The sequence below is a fragment of the Girardinichthys multiradiatus genome, chromosome Y, assembly GCF_021462225.1.
Source record: "Girardinichthys multiradiatus isolate DD_20200921_A chromosome Y, DD_fGirMul_XY1, whole genome shotgun sequence".
Classification (NCBI taxonomy): Eukaryota; Metazoa; Chordata; class Actinopteri; order Cyprinodontiformes; family Goodeidae; genus Girardinichthys; species Girardinichthys multiradiatus.
Window position 1 is genome coordinate 25,654,785 of NC_061818.1, and position 21,643 is coordinate 25,676,427.

Sequence of the window (21,643 nt, forward strand, 5' to 3'; positions counted from 1 at the left end):
AAAGAAAAAAAAAAATCAACTTGAGTACTTTCTATAAAAAAAAACAAAGTGCTTCGTTTAAGTTAGGTAACCACATATTAAACACAGAAGTTGACACATGATTGACCCTCATAATAAACTACTGACAAATTGGTTTTAGTTATCCTTTTAACTTTTAAATGCATATTATATTAAAGATGAGAAGAAAAAACAATGTCCTTGACCAATTTATCTTATATATCTTAAAATATATTGAAGTGTTTTACAAACCTCTACTTTACAATACTGTGTATAAATTATTGGAAAACATCAAAGAATCTATCTTCAAACAAAAATCAAACTACAAACAAATTATTAATCAAGCACAGGGGAAAAACAGCACTGTAAAGAAATGTGAAGTTCATAAAGATGAAGTAAGAAGGAACAAAGGGGAAGATGCAATTGTCTTAATGATAGTGAAGACACCAAAGATAGCCATAAAACTAGTAAGAAAAGAGTATTAAAGCTAATACCATAATGAAAAGGAGGATAAGAAATAAAGCAAATAAAAATTTTAAACAATCTGAATTTCATTCAATGGTTACATTGGTTCAGCAATCACAGCAAAATAATAAAAATAAATAAGAATATAAAATGTATTATTATTATTATTGTAATCATTATTAGTAGTATTAATAATAATAATCACACACGAGGTTAACCAAAGATAAGGTTAAATTAGTGCTCTAATAAAATATGTAATATAAAATAATAAGAAAAATAATCTTGATCACTGAAGGTCAGCTGAAAGCCTAATTTTAGTTTGCTTTAAAAACATTAAAAAACAGGGTGAGTTTTAACTTGAACATTAAAAAGATAACATGAATACAACAGATACAATGATAAACTGGAGGAAATATTTTTCTTTTTAATAATTTCTAACAGTGAACTATCTGTGTCTGATTATTTCACTGGACGCACCTTTAAAAAACACTAATGATCACCCCTGCACAGCCAGAGTGACCTTTAGGCAGTTTCTTCTATTCAGATTACAGCAGCAACAAGTGACTAAAGTGATAGCAAGCAGTTTAAACTCTGCCCTACACTTCTAGGTTCATTCTTGTTTGGATACTCTATTGTAGACGAGCCTATTGCCCCTTGTCCCGTTTGGCAATGCTGAAAATGTATCCTCAGTAAGAGATGTGGGCATTGCTGTTGTTGACCAAGTGCAAAGAGACCACCATTGTTTCAGTGAAGATAAGCTCCTGCTGCATTTTAAGAAAAACTGGTGAGAAAGGGAAGCTCTTGTATTTAAAGAAGTGCAATGTTTACACCATCTCTCATTTTAGCTTGAAAAAAAGGATATATCCAGGTGTTGTGGAGGATTATCCTACCCACAGCTTGGTTTAACGGACATTCACATTCACTCACACACATAAAACTACAAATCCTAGCCATCTGTCCATTTATATGTTTATACTGCTTCAGTGACTCACAGAGAGAGAAGCAGGATAAGCAAAGAGACTAGTAGTGTTGTAAAAAGGCTAGAACGTGTTAAGAGAATCAGGAGTTGCTTTTTTGTGGGTTTTGAGCAGTGAGGTAAACTTACAGCTTCCTTCAGCAGCTGCTCCAATGAATAGATTCTGGGTCGGTTTCCCCTTTCACCATGGATAACAATGCTAAAGCTACATGAAAAATAGCACAGCAGAGAGAGAAAAATAGGTATCGTTATTTTCAGAGGCTTGTATTATGTTTGCCTGGCTCCCATGTCATATGTAACTCCTACTCCGCTGTTGTTATAGCATCTCTTTGCTCCCTGAGCCAAAGGAGTGATATTGATATTTAGGGCTTGGTATGAAATAAATGTTTTTTGTAAGAAGGAAAAAGACACAGATGGGGATAAAAACTACTGCAAGTGCTCTGAAACAAAATTTCAGTTTTTTTGACTAGACTCAAGAAAGAGGATGCACTAGCCTAGTAAGTATAACTAGATTTTTGCCGAAACTTCTACGTAAACGTCTTCACAGTTATGAAAAAATCTGGTACATGATTGTGTTTTTGGAAGAAAACCCTGGCTTTCTACTTACATGTCTGGGATCTCCAGAGTGTGGACCCTGGCAGCGTATAGAAGCTCATCCTCCTTGGAGATCAGCACCTTTAGTCCATCACATAAGTGTTCTTTGGTCAGGAAGCAATTAGGAACTGTACAGGTAAGAGCAAATTTTAAAATCCATTCTTAAACATCCCCAAAACAGTCAACTTCTAAAGGTCTGCCTTCAAGATACAACTGAAACCAGATATTTACTTGTGTGGTATGAAAAATCACATAACTTTAAAATTTCTGCTTCTATTTATACCTTGAATTAAACCAGATGAGTATTTCCAAATTTGCTCCTATTTGGTAAATGCCAGAATAATAACTTCTACAAGTCTGGTCCATCCTGGGGTACAGTTTCATCCTAACTAAACTAAGACAGAAACCGTTTGTCCTGATTTAAGGTGAGTGAGGGAGAAAAAAAAAGCTATATGTCTTTTCCTGCAGTATATGCAAATTTCTGGTTTCAACTGTATTCAGTTTTATAAATAAATCTTCTAACTTTTCAAATTTCTCTTGTTTGAAGGACTGCGGTGCTCCTCCTCCTCCTCTGAGAAGCTGCTGCCATCTATCTGAAAGCCCTCGTCAGCCACAAAGCTCTCCAGGAGGCGACTCACAGCTCGTCCCTTTGACTGGAAAAATAAAACAGAAAAATCCAATAATCATTAATGAAAATTAAGATGGAAGAAGTGGTAGAAGAATAGAATAAATGCTAAAAAGATAAAACTCCCTAAATGTTAAGACTTAGGACACACTATATAAAAACAGTTCAAATAAAGTTGGAATGCTGGTGCTTCTATTTAGTGGATTAAAAATGAATGTTACCTGTTGGTCCATGCTTTTCTGTCCTCTGCTTCTATCGTCGTTCTGCATAGATGATGCTCCGACTGACCAGCAGCTTCTCCTCTGATAAAATCAATAGAACAGACATAAACATGTTTTCCACGATGCCTGGCATCTTTTTCCTAAGCTGAAGACTATCTTGTTTGTTTTGTATAGTGGAGATAACTTAAGGGGCTTACTAAAACACTTTGGCAGGAGGTAGCTACTTCAGGGTGGTTAAACGTAAGTTGTGCAGAAGTTTGCCGTTTTCGATCTATGTTATTGCTATTGAATGGCAATAACATGGATGGAAAATAAAATAATAATAGCTTTAATACCTTACTGATTGTTCCCCTCAACATTGTGTTTTTGCGTGTTGCCCTCTTCAGCCTCTCACTGGTTGTTGGGAAGGTAGCCATTCCAAAGGTCTTCCTGTAGCGGTGGACTCTCGTCCCGAGGTTCCCCCACCTGGATTCCTTTGACCTGGGTCCACATGTTCGCCTACCTCCCTCAGGCCGCAGGTGTTGGTGGTTTTTCACAGCAGGGACAATCCCCAGTCTATTATTGGGTTTCTTCTTCACTTTGACTTCACTCTCTGCTACTGAGAGAATCTGGGAGCCTATGTGGTTCAATTAGAGACTCATATTCAGACCAAACTTAACAGAAATTTAAAAAAGCATTCAATAGACGCTCCAATGAAAATCTGGGGCAAATGTGTTGACTTAGTGCCTTGCAAAACTACTCATAACCCTTGAACTGTTTTATATTTTGTAAATTACATCCACCAACTTCAATGTATTTTACTGAATTTCATGTAATAGACTAGTATATTTATTGCCATTTGACAGATGGACAATCCCTGCCGTAGTCTCAAGTCTTTTCCAGGATTGCCTTGTATTTAGCTCCATCCATCTTCCCTGCTTCCCCTGCTAAAGAAAAAGGCTCCTCACATCATGGAGCGGTCACAACTGTGTTTCAGAATGGGGATAATGTGTTCAGATTGATACTCTGCAGTTTTGCTAGACATAGCACTTTGCATGCAAGTCAAAATGTTTAATTTTGCCTTACGTGACCAAAGTACCATCTTTCACATGCTTGTTGTATTCCTCTGTAACGCTTGTGGCAAATTGCAAGTCTGACTTCTCATTGCTTTCTTTAATTATGGCTTTTTTTAACCCCTCTTCCACAAAGGCCAGAAATTTGGAGTTCGCAACTAATAGTTGTCCTTTTAACAAATTCTACCAACTGAGGTATAGATTTCTGCAGTTCCTCCAGAGAAACCATGCGTCTTTTTGCTACCACTCTAATTTGGTGGTTGACAAAAATGTGGGAAAGATCAACGGATGTGAAGACTTTTGTAAGGGGTTGTTATATTCACAAGAAAGACTCACCATACAGCTCCTGCCTCTGTTTTTTGTTTCTGGCCTTCTGGTTGGCCTCCAGTTTCACAATAGATGAAGGACTGGGGCCCATCATGGAGGAGCATGAAGTGATGTCTCGTGGAGGTTGGGTTCTGTAATCTTGACCTTCATCTGTCTCATAACTTCCCTCCTCCTCTTCGTTTTCTAATTATTAAAGCATAGATTGTGTAAGTTTTGTTTACACCAACAAGTTCATGAATTCATCATATGCATTTGTACCAACACATACTGTCTACTGTACAGTCCGTCATTTCACAAACACTCCAATGGTAATTTCGTACAAAGCTTAACAGGTATTGGAGGTGATTTATGAAGTGTTTTGCTCCAGTGGTATTTCCTGGAGTGAATCAAAACATTTGGGTTTGTGTATTTGTGTGTGTGTGTGTGTGTGCTTTCGTCAGGACAGCTCTTTGACCAAGTCTGTGAGTCTCCAGGGCTGTCAAAGTCTCTCACAGCCAAGTGTCCACAGCTGCAGCAGCACATCTAACCAAGAACAGCCAACAAGGCCAATCACAGAGGCGTTAGATATCCATGAACATTCCAGCCTGTTGCGACATTTATCAACACCTTTTCTTACACTTCCCCATGATTAGTTTTAAAGTGATTTACAAACAGAGGAAATAAGTTTGGGGTTTTGAGATCCATTGAACAGAGAGTACACTAAACACTCCCACTAGCAGACATAAGCTGTTGTTTTTCTTTGTTCTTTTGAAAGAAAAAATGTATAATGCTATTCATGCACTGCAGCATTTAATCTTTAATGATCTGGCACATCATATCACAAAATTATCAACAACCAAAGAGTTCTTACTAGACGGCTGTTCTACCATAGAGGTTACACATTAGAGCTAGTTAATCTCTAACTTAAATTTGTAAAACTGTATATCCAGATACCAGTAGGAATATACAGAAATTTGTTAAATAAGTGATGTCTGGGCATTTTGTTTACATCCTTGATGGGAAAAGCTACAGTAAAAGTAAAAACATAAAAGTAAATGGTTAACCATAACAATAAAACTGTTGCCAGTTTCATTACCTGCCATTTTAGAAAGGTATCTGATAAAATATATTATCCCAATTAAGGTATTTTTAAATAATCAGTATTAGCATCCCTGACAAAACTCAGCTCCCTATTGTTGGTCTACCACAGTTGTGTCACCGGTGATCCATTAAGCCACATTTTCCGTGACCAGTTTTTTTTTTATCTTTGCCTATTTACATAAGTTTTGTAAAACTGTATCATAGTCCATAGACATCACTTTGTTGGTTTAACAAATCTGGATTTTCCTACTACCATGAGTTATTTTCAGCCTTTTACTAATCATACATGATTACATGGAACCACACCAAAATATGTTACAAGCTGTATTATCAACAGGTTCAATCTAAACAGAGTGTAAACATGTTTAAGTTAGCAGAGCTCCTCTGCAAATTACATGCAAACATTGTTAACAGAAGATTTGGCATTTAGGGTTAAGGTTGTGCTACACAATCCTATTACTAGTGTAGACCGTTCAATACTACTGAAATGTAAAATTGTGTTTTAGGGCACGTTAAAGCTGCCAAACTTTCAAGCATGTTCATAGCATTATTTTTTTTATTTTTGGTGTCATTAGTGGCCTTTATTTTAAGTTGACCTACAGGAAACAGGGTAAAGAGAGAGAGCGAAAGACATGCAGCAAATGTCAACGGGCCTATTCTTAAATTTATCCGAGAGCTCAAATTCTGATTAGGACATGCCTCGATTTAATCATCTTGTCCAAATTATACCACACATTTTCTCACCTTGGTCAGAGGAGTCACTCTCTGCTGAGGAGCTGTCTTCCTCCTTTGCGGCTTCCTGTCTATGACCAAGTGGAACCTTTGATCGAGTCTGGTTAAAGTAGGAGGAACCTTGTGCCTGCGTGGACCCTTTCTTACTTCCATGGCGCACCTGTCCTGACCAGCTTTCTTGCGTAGTACTATCACCACTGGCTGCTGTGTAGTTTGCAAAACCCAACCCAAAAAGAATGTTGATATTATAGGCAAAACAACAATGTGTCAGCTAGTAAAAGGGCCATACTTAGGTACAATAAATTGAAGAAAGTACCTGTATCACTTTGTCCTCCTGACTCTCGCCTGGATTCACCTTTGATTCTACCCTGACGTCTTTGTGCATGCTTGAGGTTTGAGCTGTTCTTGTCCCTGGAGCCTGTTGCTGAGAGATTCCTTTTAGCTGGGGCCTTCTGTTTGAGATGAGTCACATCACCAGCCAGCTTGGAGCTGAGCACGCTGTGAACACTGCTTTTTCTGTACCCCTGTGCTTTTATCTGCTACAACAGAGAGACAGAGAAAGCCAGTTACACTCCTGGTTACAGCACCCACAAAAGCTCTGAATGTCAGACTCTTCATTTGCAAATACACTGAGAAGAAAACAAAATAGCAAACGCCTCAATGAAATGGACATTAATATTGAGAGCATTGGATTTGACTCCTATGTGTAGTACCCAATTAGAAATACTGTGCAACAAAGGAATATATCACATGTAAAGTAACCAAGACAGTGGCCTTTTTTATTTCTGGCTGCACACAGGACAAAAGGCAACAGGACAAGAGGACCCTGACCTGTGCACTGCTGAGTCGCTCAAAGCCTTGACCAGACAGCCTCTTCTTCCTTCTCTGAGTTTCTCCAAACCTTCCTAGGTCCTCAGGTGGTGAGCTGAGCCCCACCCCCGCCGACCTGCCAGTCAAAACATGTGAGTGAGACATTTATCAGAGGAGAATGGTGTTGGTTTGAAAGAAAAAGAGGACGGTAGGAGATTACAGATAAAAACACAGTTTGAGTCACCATTTTGTGGGATCTAATAACAGTCCTTTCAGTGTCTGGTTTACAGAATAACAAAAAAGGACAAGGAGGGCTCAATGTCTGAGACACACTTGAAAAACTAGGCTCTAATAAGGATTGTTGGAGGGCAGCATGGTATAGGACGCATTAATGCTTATCAAGAGAAAGCATGTTGGACTTTTAAACACAGCATCTCTCTGAAGCCTGCAGGGAATATTCTTTCAGTAATAAGTATTCAGCTGTACGGTTTTCTTTCCAACTAGACTTTTTATAGCACTGAGAGATAACAAGCAGCATCACAGGTAAATCTTTACAAACCACGAATGGGCTGGTTACCAGTATCGCGGTAATTTAGGTGTTTTTAAAAAGTAATCACTTTAAAACCACAAAAATGTTTTCAAAACCACAAAACATTTTTGGCACATTTTTTCTAAAGTGCTTCAGATGAGATTCCAGACAAAGCACCAGTTTTCCCCTCCCATTATATTGCTACACACTTTTGGTCAACAACCCTGAAAGTTCTTAAAAGGAGTCAATTCTGCCATAGAGAATTAAGAATTAGAGCTAGCCAGGTTTTGACAATTCATTGAACAAGGCAACAGAGGAAGACACTGGTCAGATTAATTTCCTGAAGTTTAAAGAAGCAATATTCCAAAACAATCCCAGAAATCATCTTAAGAGGATGCCCTGACTAAATAACTTCTGATGCCTGTTGTTATACACTAAGCACATTGTTTTATTGATCTAACAAGTCCAAATTTTTCCTAACAATCCAAGTGTACCCCTTTACAATGAAGTTGACAGTTAAAGGGATTTATTGACAATAGCAGCTCCTAGTCTATCTGTGTCATGTATCTATACTCTACCCTGCTCAGATATCCTTAGACAGCTGTTGTCTGTGTGTGTGTGTGTTATTCAAGACATTCAAGGCACCTTTTATAAAGCTGGAGAGAAACATTTTCTGACCAGACACAATTTCCTGAAAGTGCATTGAGATCTTATGAGGTAAATTATCAATGAGTAATATCAAAACATAAAGGAAACATGCTAATATAAGCCTAGTATCTAAGCAAACTGCATGAAAACATCATCAACAGGCTGAAAGGAGGCTAATAATCTTTTCCATTGCTTACAAGACAGGGAAATATGCCTCTTTCCAAGTTTACAGTTACAATTTACAGTTGTCAAGCACACAAGAATCACAACTTTAACACTAAAAGAGGCCAACCTATAAATTTTATTAAGGTAACACTGGGGTACAACTACAACTGAGAGTGTTTGTCTGTTAAGCTGCTAACTATAAATATATATATATATATATATATATATATATATATATATATTTATATATATATAAATATATTTATATATATATATATATATATATATATATATATATATATTTATATATATATAAATATATATATATATATATTTATAGTTAGCAGCTTATATAACTGTATATTGGTGAAATACAATATCAAATTCTATTTGCATATTGTTCCACATAAAATACACATTGAAAAGTACGGTTAAGCATTTTCTGCACAAATCGTGTGTGTGTGTGTGTGTGTGTGTGTGTGTTTTGCAGAAGTGGGTAGTCTGGCAGTTGGACTGTCTTCTCTTCCTTCTGACAAACTGAGTGACATTAGTACCAGTGATGTGCGAGCTGTCCCTGTGAGGCAGATCCTACTGCGCCTTGCTCGCTGCCGCTGACAAACACAACATGACACAATGACTCCCATCCATGGGGAGGCTTCGGGGGCTGAGCATGCAGTGGCTAATTAAACGAATTGATTAGTGGGGTTTGCCAGCAAGCGGTAGCACAGCCCCCCCCAAAAAAAAATAATAAATAAAGCAAAAAATATCAAAGCTTAACTACAAAGCACCCAGTGCTCAAATGAATAGAGAATGCATGAATAAAAACAAAGAATTCTTGCATAAATCCCGACACAGCTGCATCTATGTATAGTTGCACAAATTTGTATTTAGCAGGACAGATGCTTGAATATAGCACACAAAAGTGAACACATCCTTCCGGGTTGCATTGAAAAAAAACTACAGTTTTGTACATGTGAGGGACATTGAGAGATTTACTATACTCTGACCTGTACAAATGAGAGTCCTGTCTTCTGTACTTCCCTGCAGGGACCTGGCCTGTTACCTTTTCATCTTGGTGTCATTGTCACCCATCATCAGTGTCCCCTATCTGATTACTGCATGGTGAGGGGGCAAAGGTGCACAGGTGGATGCAAAATGGAAGTGACATTGTAGAGGGTCAGTTGGGAACACTGTGGACTGTTGCCCAGAAACCAAAGAAAAAAGTAGGAGGTAGAAGATGGAGAAAAAGAAATGCCATAAGGTGGCATGTTGTGTCTTAATTCCATGCAAACCCTAATGACAAGGCTCATTAAAGCCTGTTTAAAAATCTTGAGTTCTTTCAGCATCATGGTTTATCAGTCCCCTGGTGATCGCTACCAAACACCTTTCTTATACAGTACAAAAAATTCTCAGAGAGTATTTCTATTTATTTTTCTGACATTCCCAAGTTTTTTAATTTAACCTTTTGTTGCCATGATGAAAATGCTGTGTCCCAGTCCATTTGGGGGCCTGGGACACAGTGCTGCTACCTTCAAGTTCATACTAATACAAGTTAAAAGAAGTTCACAAAATCCGGTAGGATGGTACTGACATGTGATGACCCATTTTTAGTTCTATTACAGATAGTCCACCATACTGAACAATGTATATAGGGTGCTTCTACATATATATTTATCATTCGTCACACCAAAACCGCTGAAGTGTTTGTTAGTATCATTTGACCAAAGCACACAATTTTAATTAAAGTCCCAGGAGTGTTTAGCAAATTCCATGTTTATGTTTGTTATAAAGGACAGAAAGGGTTAAATATAACTGACATTGCATAAAACTGACTAGCTTATAGTGCCAGTGTTTATTAGATTAAAAGGAGTTCAAGTAAGGATTCCTAAAGTCTCCCTTATCCTGTTTATGCCAGTGAGGTTTGCTGGTGATTTCATTAAAGCTTTGATTACAGTCTGCCAGTAGAGATGAACTGATTTACACTTACTTGACTTTCCTTTGGCCCTCATTTGAGGACACAGGACCCGTGGTTAGGGAGGGTTTCCTCTTCCTTGGACGTCCAGGCCCTCGTCTTGCAGGGCTACGAGGTGTTTCCTCCTTCCTGAATACACAAGAAGATATAAACATACAAGAGACAGAATAACTTGAATGCATTTAAACCTTAAGATGTTAGCTTTGAAGCATTAAAGAGAATCCTCTGTAAAACCGGAAGGATGCTAGTTTAAGTTTGAGTAATTTTGGATGCTTTTGCTTGAAAAGCTGTGAAGCTTTAGGGAAAGAACTCACTGATGATCGTGCTTCCTCTGAAGTTTGGCCAGCTCCTTTTGTTTCTCTTTGTAGCGGCGCTGTATCTCAGCCAATTTTACACGCATTGCAAGCTCAGAGCCATCCATTGTTTCCATGCTAACCTTAGCTGGGCATACCTTAAGTACATACAGTGAAAAAGCAAATATTAATGGTAAAGCTTAGTATTGACTTCATAGCTGATTTATTAATGGATAGACATCAATGAAAACATTTAGGACATAGTCAGTTGTGACTCCATGCAATTTGTTGGGTTTCCTTAGACAGAAAACCTTTTATCCAATTAGAATAATGAACTGGACTTGGCTGCACTGCTTGATAATTAGGATCAAATTGTAATGCATTTAAATCTATCTGTATGATTGGATTACATTTTGTTTCTCTGGTAAGTGCCTTGAGATTACATGTATTTTGAACTGGTGCTATATAGATAACCTGAATTGTCTCCCTCCGTTGATTTAAGCCTTACCGGCTCATTGCGAGGCACCAAGCTGAACTTTCTTCGTAAATTGAAGATCCTACGACCTGTAAAGTTTTGTTCTGGACCAGTTTTACTGCTTTCCTGGGATCCCACCTCCAATGCACGGGCAGTGGCCAGGGTGGCAAGGCTTTGGAGATCAAACATGAGCAGATCCTCCTCTGTCAGGAAACAAAAGAAAAATTATTTAGTGTATTAGATTAGCCGTCATACTTGTATGGACCCACCAAATAATGCTGTATCATAGTTCATCAAGTTTCCTGCATACCAAACATGCCTTTGATATTGCCAGTAATGTTGTAAGCTACAGTCTAAAAAGCAGACAAGTGGTCATTAGGTGAGAGGCAGAGTACACCCTGGACAGGTCGCCAGTCTACCACAATGCAACAAAGAGACACACTGGACAAACAACCAGGCACACACACACTCCCAGGGGTAATTTAGAGAGACCAATTAAACCAACAGTCATGTTTTTGGCCAGAATAGCACAAAGAGATAGGCATGCACTGGGAGAATATACAAACTCCATAAAGCCATTCCCCGAGGCCAGAATTCGAGCCCTGGACCTTCTTAAAGTAAGGTTACAGTCCTAACAATGGTGCCACTTTGCAGCCTGCCTTAGATCCTTAAATTAATGAATAAAAAACACAGATTGTTTTTGCTTTTCATACCTTTTTTGTGGTAAAGTCTATTTTTGTGTCTCTGAACTGACTTGAGCTGTCAACAGTGTTGCATCATGACGATGATGTTCCTTATCATCGAATCATATTATATCTTTTTACATCCCTCATGAGGGAGCAGTTAAATGTGGATGCTGTGGTAAATACAAAATATTCTTTTGCATGAATAAAAAAAAACACATGGTGCTTTGAACACTTTTAAAGGAGCTTCAAACAATAGGCTCTAATTAGCAAGGCAATGCTCAGGGGCTTAAAAACATGTACTGCCTTTGTGATTGCAAACCGACTCTCGATAACATGTTGGATCTAGGAGGAATGGAAACAAACCGATGTGCCTCCTTTTTGATTTTGCTTTGTGTGCACGTGTGGATTAAACAGCTGCCGGTTGACGAGACAGTGAGATAGCTCTCTAGATTGGACATGAGAGAGAAGCAGCAAGAAAGCAGGTATACACCCTTTCCTGAGGGTTCGGCAGTGCACTACTTCTTCTCCTTCCTCTCTTGAGGCTTCTGCATCTTTAAAAGTAGCTTTTAGGAAATAAAAAGTGCCTTTAACATGCAACAGAGCAACACCAGGCAAGCATGAAAGGAGTCTCTCTGGGGACATGTTAAAGTCCACCAAATGCTCCTGAGACCAGAATGAAGAGATGATTATCTGGGAGGGAACTTGCAGGACAGGGAGTCTCTCTCAGTGGAAAGAGAAAAAGGAGGAAGGGTGAGGAGTATGTTGTTCTGTGTACATCAGTACCTGTTAATATAGTGCCTTGAACTTTTTCACATTCTGTCATGTTTCAACCACAAATCTCCATATATTGTGCTAGAGTTTAATGTGATAGATCAACAAATGGTAGCATATAATTGTGAAGTGGTAGGAAATGATAGACTACATGGTTTATAAATAAAGTTTTGGTAAGCATTTATGTTCAATTTCCCCCTGGGTCCATACTATGTACAACCAACGTTTATGTACAGGTCCTTCTCAAAATATTAGCATATTGTGATAAAGTTCATTATTTTCCATGATGTCATGATGAAAATTTAACATTCATATATTTTAGATTCATTGCACACTAACTGAAATATTTCAGGTCTTTTATTGTCTTAATATGGATGATTTTGGCATACAGCTCATGAAAACCCAAAATTCCTATCTCACAAAATTAGCATATCATTAAAAGGGTCTCTAAACGAGCTATGAACCTAATCATCTGAATCAACGAGTTAACTCTAAACACCTGCAAAAGATTCCTGAGGCCTTTAAAACTCCCAGCCTGGTTCATCACTCAAAACCCCAATCATGGGTAAGACTGCCGACCTGACTGCTGTCCAGAAGGCCACTATTGACACCCTCAAGCAAGAGGGTAAGACACAGAAAGAAATTTCTGAACGAATAGGCTGTTCCCAGAGTGCTGTATCAAGGCACCTCAGTGGGAAGTCTGTGGGAAGGAAAAAGTGTGGCAGAAAACGCTGCACAACGAGAAGAGGTGACCGGACCCTGAGGAAGATTGTGGAGAAGGGCCGATTCCAGACCTTGGGGGACCTGCGGAAGCAGTGGACTGAGTCTGGAGTAGAAACATCCAGAGCCACCGTGCACAGGCGTGTGCAGGAAATGGGCTACAGGTGCCGCATTCCCCAGACCTGGGCTACAGAGAAGCAGCACTGGACTGTTGCTCAGTGGTCCAAAGTACTTTTTTCGGTTGAAAGCAAATTCTGCATGTCATTCGGAAATCAAGGTGCCAGAGTCTGGAGGAAGACTGGGGAGAAGGAAATGCCAAAATGCCAGAGGTCCAGTATCAAGTACCCACAGTCAGTGATGGTCTGGGGTGCCGTGTCAGCTGCTGGTGTTGGTCCACTGTGTTTTATCAAGGGCAGGGTCAATGCAGCTAGCTATCAGGAGATTTTGGAGCACTTCATGCTTCCATCTGCTGAAAAGCTTTATGGAGATGAAGATTTCATTTTTCAGCACGACCTGGTACCTGCTCACAGTGCCAAAACCACTGGTAAATGGTTTACTGACCATGGTATCACTGTGCTCAATTGGCCTGCCAACTCTCCTGACCTGAACCCCATAGAGAATCTGTGGGATATTGTGAAGAGAACGTTGAGAGACTCAAGACCCAACACTCTGGATGAGCTAAAGGCCGCTATCGAAGCATCCTGGGCCTCCATAAGACCTCAGCAGTGCCACAGGCTGATTGCCTCCATGCCACGCCGCATTGAAGCAGTCATTTCTGCAAAAGGATTCCCGACCAAGTATTGAGTGCATAACTGTACATGATTATTTGAAGGTTGACGTTTTTTGTATTAAAAACACTTTTCTTTTATTGGTCGGATGAAATATGCTAATTTTGTGAGATAGGAATTTTGGGTTTTCATGAGCTGTATGCCACAATCATCCGTATTAAGACAATAAAAGACCTGAAATATTTCAGTTAGTGTGCAATTAATCTAAAATATATGAAAGTTAAATTTTCATCATGACATTATGGAAAATAATGAACTTTATCACAATATGCTAATATTTTGAGAAGGACCAGTATTTTTCAGTGTGTCTCTACCAGCATTGCACATTAAAAGACAAATTGGCACAAACAGCTCTGGTTCACTCAGATTGGACTGAAAGCATCTTTGTACCTTAGTTTTAAGGTCTTGCCACAAATTTACAATTGGATTTCAGTCTGGGCTTTCACTGGACCATTCCAATACATGAATGCTTTGACCATTCCACTGTAGCTCTGGCTGTATGTTATATGTAAGAAAATCTGAAAACAATGCCTTTCACTGAAAATCCTAATCAAATACATTAAAGTTTGTGTTCTAGCATAATTAAAACAGAAGTCCTTCAAGAAGAATGAGTACTTTTGCAAGACAGTGTAGGTGTGAGTTAAGCAAGACCCACTGCCACTCACCTGGGGTTTTCCCACAGATGTGCTTCATCTGCTGCAGCTCCAGATCTGCCAGCTCACTTAGAAGCTCCATACCCTGGTTGGGGGTGCACTGTGATGGCACAGTTGATGGCGTGCTATGGACAAACAAGGGAAATGGGGGTACATCTGTGCAAAAAGCAGCAGCAATCAGCAGCTCCAGACTCCAGTAGCAGGGCACATAAGGTTTGTAGTGCACAGCAACTGTTTCTTCGCTAGGGCGGCAGGAAGAAGATGAGGCAGGTGAAGGACACAGAAATTCTACCGAGGCATCTTCTGGGGTCATCTTGTTCTCATGCTCACTCTCCCTTGCTACCTCTGGCTGCGGGCATGGCGACTCATAAGCAGCAGGGGAAGCAGGGTCAAGCTCTATGATGGCAGGCAGTTCTGGTTCCTGCTCTGCATGCAGGTTGACCTTTTGATCTCGTATCACCTGACTCTCCTCACCACCTGCCTTATCATCATCTTCTAAAGTAATGACAGCCTCCAGCCCACTAGTCTGCTCTGTCATGAGGGGAACTGGACAGGAAGCCGTCTCACACACTGAACTCACAGCAGGGGGGCAAGCCAGCACATCTGCCTCAGCTGAACCCTGTTCATCTGCTCCCTCCTCTTCAGACACATAGTTGGCTGCTATTACCGCCGTGACCTCCACCTCCTCCCTTAGTTCTAGAGCTCTCTCATTCACACTTTCCTCCTCTTCTGGCTCCACTTCCTTGAGTGGGAGTGGTTCTGCAAGGGGTATGACTGAGACTTGGCAGTCTAACTCCTCCCCTATACTAGTAAGAGACTGGGGAGCATGCTCAGTAGGTTCCGCTTGCACCGCTTCTAGGTCGGCCGGCTCAGCCAGGCGAACATTCTGCGGGGATGTTCCATTTCTGTAGCCCAGGGCAATAGCTGGGTACGTATATCCAGGTGGCAAATCTGCAAGTAGAAAGAATTATGAATAATAGGTGCTAAAGAAAATTATTGCAAGCCTTACTGTTTTGTACAGATATTTTAAGTGAAAAACAACTTAATAAAGATGCTCTTGGCTTTATCTGTCAGTAGCAGAAGGGGGGCAGAGGGCTCAAAGAAATCTATATGTGTTCCATTTGAAGATGGCCAGACCTTTGGTTTATCAGGTACACTAACAATTCCTCTGGTATCCAGGACACACGAGCCAGACATTATGATGATGAAAAGACATTAGCGGTCTAGTTAGGTGGGGGGACATAGCTGAGGTGTTTCTTGGTGGTCACGAAGGGAACGGTGCTCTAAAGTAGCTGGCACAGCTAGCAGCCATTTTCCTCAGCTTTGAGTTGTTTAGTCATTTGGGGGCTTTCCAGAAGAGCCACCCACACATTTTAGCTAAACACCATCTGAAATACTCAAGAACATCGATTACCATTCAGTGTATTTTCAAAGCAGTGCAGTATCATTGAGATTTTTTCATTTGTTAGCAAATTGTTTGACTTATTTACTTAAGATGCATATATGCATCCAAATAAATTATATTGTTTAAAAATTATTTAATTCAGTAATTTAATTCAAAAAGACAAACTCATAAATAAGATGAGATGGATTTACTACACTGTGATATTTCAAATGTTTACTTGATGACAACGCCCATTAATGGCTTGTCAAAGTGGCATGGCATGGAGGCACACTGTTGAGGCCGATTTACTAGTCAGGTTATTTCTATTGTTGGGTCTAGACAATACCGCAAAAAATCAGACCGGATAGCTGGCCAGTCAAGAAAAGTGATACCATGGTCGTTAAAGTAGGTACTGGTACTTTTGGCAGTGTGGGCAGGTGCTAGTCTAACACCAGTAGATGATGTGGCTCTTAAAATCATCACTAAGTGTGGAAACTTTACACTTGACCTCCAACAACTTGGATTCTGTGCCCCTGCTCTCTTACTCCAGATTCAGGGACATTGAATTTCACATACATTGCAAAATGTACTTGTTTCTGAAAATTGGACTCTGCACCAATGTCCAGTCCTTTCTCTCCTCAGCTCAGGTAAGACTCTTTGGATATTGTCTCTGGTTCAGCAGTGGCTTAACATAAGCAAAGCGACAGTTGTAGCAAAGCATTGATAAGTCGTTGATAAATATATGCGTGTGGTGGCTCTGGAAGCACTCACTCCAGCTTCAGTCCACACCATATGAATCTCCCCCAAACTCAATAGGCTTTGTCCACAATCTTGTGAAGTCTGTGTTTATTCCCTTTCTTGTACACATCTTTCTACCACATATTTTTTTCCACTCAATATGCTTGGATTCGGCACTGCTTTAGCAAAGAACTTTTGTAGCACCTAACTTTCTTGTAGAGTCACATCATCAGTCTTCCCTGTGATTATTTAGACCATGAAAAATGTGTTTCTGACCAATACAAAATCTATATTGGTCTTTTTCAGTATTTGTATTTTCTAGTAAACTGAATTTTATGCTATTACTTGCCATAATCATCAGTATTAACAGAAGTGGATAACATATATCACTATGTGTAATGACCTGTGTAAAGTAATTTACATTAATTTGTTGAAATAAACTAATGTTCTCATTTATTGAGATGCACCTGTATCCAAAAAGCATTATAATACTTTGTTTCTTATTGCTTACCAGGCTCCAGAGAATCTGGGTAATCTTGAGGGGCCTGTCCCTCACTTCTCTTTTCTTGGGATTCAGGATCCTTGAGCATCTGAGGCGGTGCAGGACTGATTACAGGAGAGTGAGGGGTGGCCGCCATCGGGCTGGGAGCTGGGCAGGGTGTAGAAGGGGTGCTTCTGGGATGTTGGGGCAGTGAGGGGGACTGGTAACAAGGGGACAAGTGAGTGGCACAGGCCCCTGGGGGTGAGGTGCTTCTCTGTGGGGGGTTATAAGAGTAGCTCTTTGTAGGCTTAGACGATCTTGGCTCTGTAATCAGTTCTTCTAGTTCATCTGGTGGCTCGTCAGGTCTCTTGTTTATCTAACATATTGAAAGGTTTAGTTTATACACATATCATACATGTCTTATTTAAATAAGAGAAAGACACTTAGACTTAATACCCACCTGTTCATTGTGCGTGGCTTGATGCTGCATGTTGTGTGCAGCTTTGTGCTGCTGCTGAGGCTGAGACGGTAGCTGCAGCTGCTGCGACTGGTGACTCTGGTGCTGATGCTGGAGCTGCTGGTGCTGCTGGAAGGCATACAGCTCCTGTTGCCGTAGAAACTGAGATCGAGAGTACACAGCAGGATGTTGCATATGGGAGGGTGGTCCCCGCGCGCCATACACAGGGGGCCACAGCCCTTGCTGCTCGATCACATCTAATGAGAAAAAGGAAGAAGGAATGCGATGAGGGGAGTCTACGCTACAACAAAAGCCCATGCATGCACACCAATTCACATGGTTTTTTTTTGCATGTCACTGTGCATAACACAAGTGCCGTGCAAGTGGCAAGTGCAATTTGTTTCTCCTTGTCTATCATTATGTACCTGTCAGACAACAATTGTAAAACAGCAATAATGAATAGATATAATTTTAAAAACATTGTATTCACATTTTTATAGCAACATCGATCCTTTAAGAAAAGGATTTTTTACATCACTGAATAACATCTCCTCAGGCACCAAAAATTCCACACTTTCCCTCCTTTGTTCAAAACAGAAAGTACTTTCTTACATTCTGCTCTGAGAATTTTGGAATGTAGGAGGAATGTTTTGACAATGTTGAAATGAGACCAGAGAATTGTTGTTTTAGGTTGATTAGAGGTCAAACTCTAGGCTGAAAATAGAAAAATATCCCTTTGGAACATGCAGAGATGTGCCACCTGTTCAGCGAAACCTCAATAAAAGGAGGATTTCAGAAATACAAGTTCCCATGTTTCAGGGTGTGCTTCCTCTCTCACAGCAGATGTTATGCCTAAGTAGCTCCACAACAAGCTCATTTTCCTTTTTCCTCTCTGTGTGACTTTATCATGTGTTCCTCATTAACAGGTTCATCTACTTTTTCCTAATCCCGTCTTTTGTCATATCCCAACAATTAGAGGCAAACCTGAATATGCCAATGTTTTCCGATAGGGTGGTTTCTAACTATTTCTTTCTCAGTAGCTAGTCCAGTTGAGTGAAGACTGAAATGAAGTTTCTAAGGCTACGCACGGGCAGATTAAAATGTACTGCCTGTTAACTAAATGTGTACATACAGTACTTATGACAAGCATTCATTCTGTTCTGTTTGTTCTATGCAGTTAAAATTAAATGTAGTGCAAATACAGTGCAAAAGTATTCAAACTACTTGACATTTTGCCATGAAACAAGTTTTAACGTACCTTCTTAGGATTGTATGCAATAGACCAGCACTTACAAGTGTATCATTGTGAAGTGGACAAAAAAAAGAGTACAGACTTTCAATTAAACAAATAAAAAACTGAAAGGGGGGCAATGATTTGAATACAGCCCCCCCTGAGTAAATACTTTATTGAATGTCTTTTGGGGTTTGTTTACCAACATTAGTTCCTTAAATTTTGTACCATTCCTATTTGCAAATTAGCTCTTAGAGCCTTGATGGGACCATTCTAACATACGAATATTCCTTGTTCTTAACAGTTTAGTTGTAGCACTGACTGTATTTTCAGGATTGTTGTTCTGTTGGAAGGTAAATCTCAAACCTCAGTCTAAATTTTTTTGTTACCTCTAATAGGTTTCCTTATAGAATTGCTGAGTATATAACTCTATCCATCATTTCTTCAACACTGAACAGTTTCCCTGTCCGTACGGAAGAAAAGCAGCCCCACAGCATGATACTGCCAGCACCATGTTTCATGATGGGGATGGTGTGTTTTGGGTGATGTGCAGTATTAGTTTTTCATCACACGCATTTTGAAGGTATACTTTACAGCTTAACTTGGTGTCATCTGAGCTAAACAGTTTCATCCACATTTTTGCTTCCCTACAAGGCTATAGGAACAAGTGCAAATAACTTCTCTCGACTTTCTGCTTGCTACTCTTAAAAAGCCCGTGCATGTACAACCTTGTGTTTGCTTATCACATAAAATCCCAGTAAAATACACTGAAGGTCTTAGTTTTAATTGGACAACATAATAAAATAATATTCAAGGGACATTTTGCAAGGCATTGAATAGAAATGGTACTGGCAACCTGTTCAGTGTTTACCCTGCTTCTTGCCCAATGACAGCTGAAGATAGGCACGAATGCTACCCCTTATGAATAAGTGGGCATAGACAGGGTTATGATACACAGATGCATGTATAATAGCTTTGTAGGAGTATGCTAATAGCTTAGGAGATACTGAATTGTAGGGGGTGGATCTGTGAGCAAACACATAAATGGAATATTCGTCTGCAACCTTAACCAAATAATTTTAATTACTTCTAATTCCTTTAATTTTCCATGATCAAACAAACATTGAAATACATTGAAGTTATCTTTAAAATGTGAGGTTGAATTGTGTTACCAGCAGGGTTGATATATTTATAACATCTTAATAAAACACTTATTTACATTAAACACAGTAAAGTTATCTCATACCCAGGTGATGAGGTGCCGGATGGGCAGGAGGCTCAGAGGGCAGGACCACTAACTGGCCCGAAGGGTCCTGTGGCAGAGGAAGGACTGGCTGCAGTGGGCCTGGCATGGCTGAAGAAAAACCTGGAGGCAGGTTCTGATGCAAGGGTGTATGACCTATACCTGCTGTACAGAAATTATTATAACTGATATTACAAACCCTTTATATAATACTTGTATGTAATTATCTATATCAAAGTAAACTTGAAGGAGAAAAAAATTTTAAATTCTTAATTAGAAACAAACTGTTAGAAACAGTTTTTTACCATAGGAGTGTCCTGTCATCCAGAGGGATGGACTTCCTGTTCTTGGCATCCAATGATGGTGAGCAGAATGTGCAGCAGGGTCTCCTAACTGGCTAGACTGGAGGGGAGTCCCGCCAGGGACCATGAGATGAGAGGTCAGGTCTCCATGGCAGCTGGAGGATGGGTGGATCCTTGCAAATTCCACACGTCCTTTATTATCCCTATCATTATAAAATAGAAGAGATTTACAACTGAGCAATGGAATACATACATTTATTACAAAGCAAATTTGAGTGTGGTTTTGAGATTTACATTTACATACCTGATGTATGCATCTCTCTCTCTATCCAGGCAAGTGAGACCCATTTGTTCTTCACTTATCCTTTTCCTTTCCTGCTCATTGTGATCCGAGGGATACATGGAGCGGGGCAGTCCTGTGGGACAAACACAAAATAAAAAAGAGATACTTCTAAATGTCTTCTTGTTATAAATCTATGCATTAAACATATCAATTGATGTTATTGCAAGTGAAATGTTTCTTCAAAGTTATACAATTTTGACATGGTTAAAGTTAAATAATCAGCTTTGAATCTAATGATATAATATACTGATGCAAGTCATTTTGAACAATGTTTTGTGTTTGATTTTAGAAATAATGCAATGTAACATTTGAGGACATAAAAAAACTTATTTCGTGTAAATGTAAAGTCATACTGTGGTCAAAATCAGATGCTGTTTGATACTTTTCAAAGTATATTTATCAATAAAGCCACAGACAAATGAGAATAGTGATCAATACAGTTGATTTTCAACAGGAAGGAAAAGTTCTAAAATTTGAGATTTTTGCATGACAGTGTTGATATCTGCATATTATCAGCCAGATTAAACTCAGGAGGTATATAGTGGTATCTCCACTTTAATGACACCATTTACTGACTTTCCAGTTATTCTTTCTCTTAACAGCTTTAGAAAATATTAATAAAAAATTAGATGTTACATTAGCATTGCTCCTTATGGCCAGCTCAAACAATCTTCACACCTAAAGTTTGCCTGTTATGAAAATTTAAAATATGCTTTGTGAAAGTTTTTTAAGAACTTCCAATGTTAAAAAAAGAAAAAAACAATACAATTAATTTCTGTTGGGGATGCAAATAAAAAGCCTTTCTGTTTTTTTGTAAAACCAAAATTTTGACATTGGATAAAATGATAGTATAAAATGATAGTATTTCAGTGAATATTCACAATG

General features: G+C 39.3%; 1 protein-coding gene across 1 annotated transcript in view; it reads right to left on the minus strand.

The window, feature by feature from the left end:
* The window catches only part of LOC124864599 (BAH and coiled-coil domain-containing protein 1-like), a 92,453-nt gene that overhangs the window by 14,241 nt on the left and 56,569 nt on the right, over positions 1–21,643 (minus strand). Inside the window, exons 7-24 of the mRNA XM_047359444.1 lie at positions 20,720–20,831; positions 20,419–20,618; positions 20,117–20,278; positions 17,643–17,896; positions 17,213–17,558; positions 14,592–15,530; positions 10,995–11,164; positions 10,508–10,644; positions 10,209–10,322; positions 6,901–7,015; positions 6,386–6,608; positions 6,082–6,273; positions 4,267–4,440; positions 3,214–3,494; positions 2,879–2,959; positions 2,556–2,685; positions 2,046–2,160; positions 1,568–1,643 (exon numbers count right to left, since the gene is read on the minus strand). Coding sequence (XP_047215400.1) covers positions 1,568–1,643; positions 2,046–2,160; positions 2,556–2,685; positions 2,879–2,959; positions 3,214–3,494; positions 4,267–4,440; positions 6,082–6,273; positions 6,386–6,608; positions 6,901–7,015; positions 10,209–10,322; positions 10,508–10,644; positions 10,995–11,164; positions 14,592–15,530; positions 17,213–17,558; positions 17,643–17,896; positions 20,117–20,278; positions 20,419–20,618; positions 20,720–20,831 — 3,821 coding nt within the window. The remainder of the gene's footprint in view (positions 1–1,567; positions 1,644–2,045; positions 2,161–2,555; positions 2,686–2,878; positions 2,960–3,213; positions 3,495–4,266; positions 4,441–6,081; positions 6,274–6,385; positions 6,609–6,900; positions 7,016–10,208; positions 10,323–10,507; positions 10,645–10,994; positions 11,165–14,591; positions 15,531–17,212; positions 17,559–17,642; positions 17,897–20,116; positions 20,279–20,418; positions 20,619–20,719; positions 20,832–21,643) is intronic.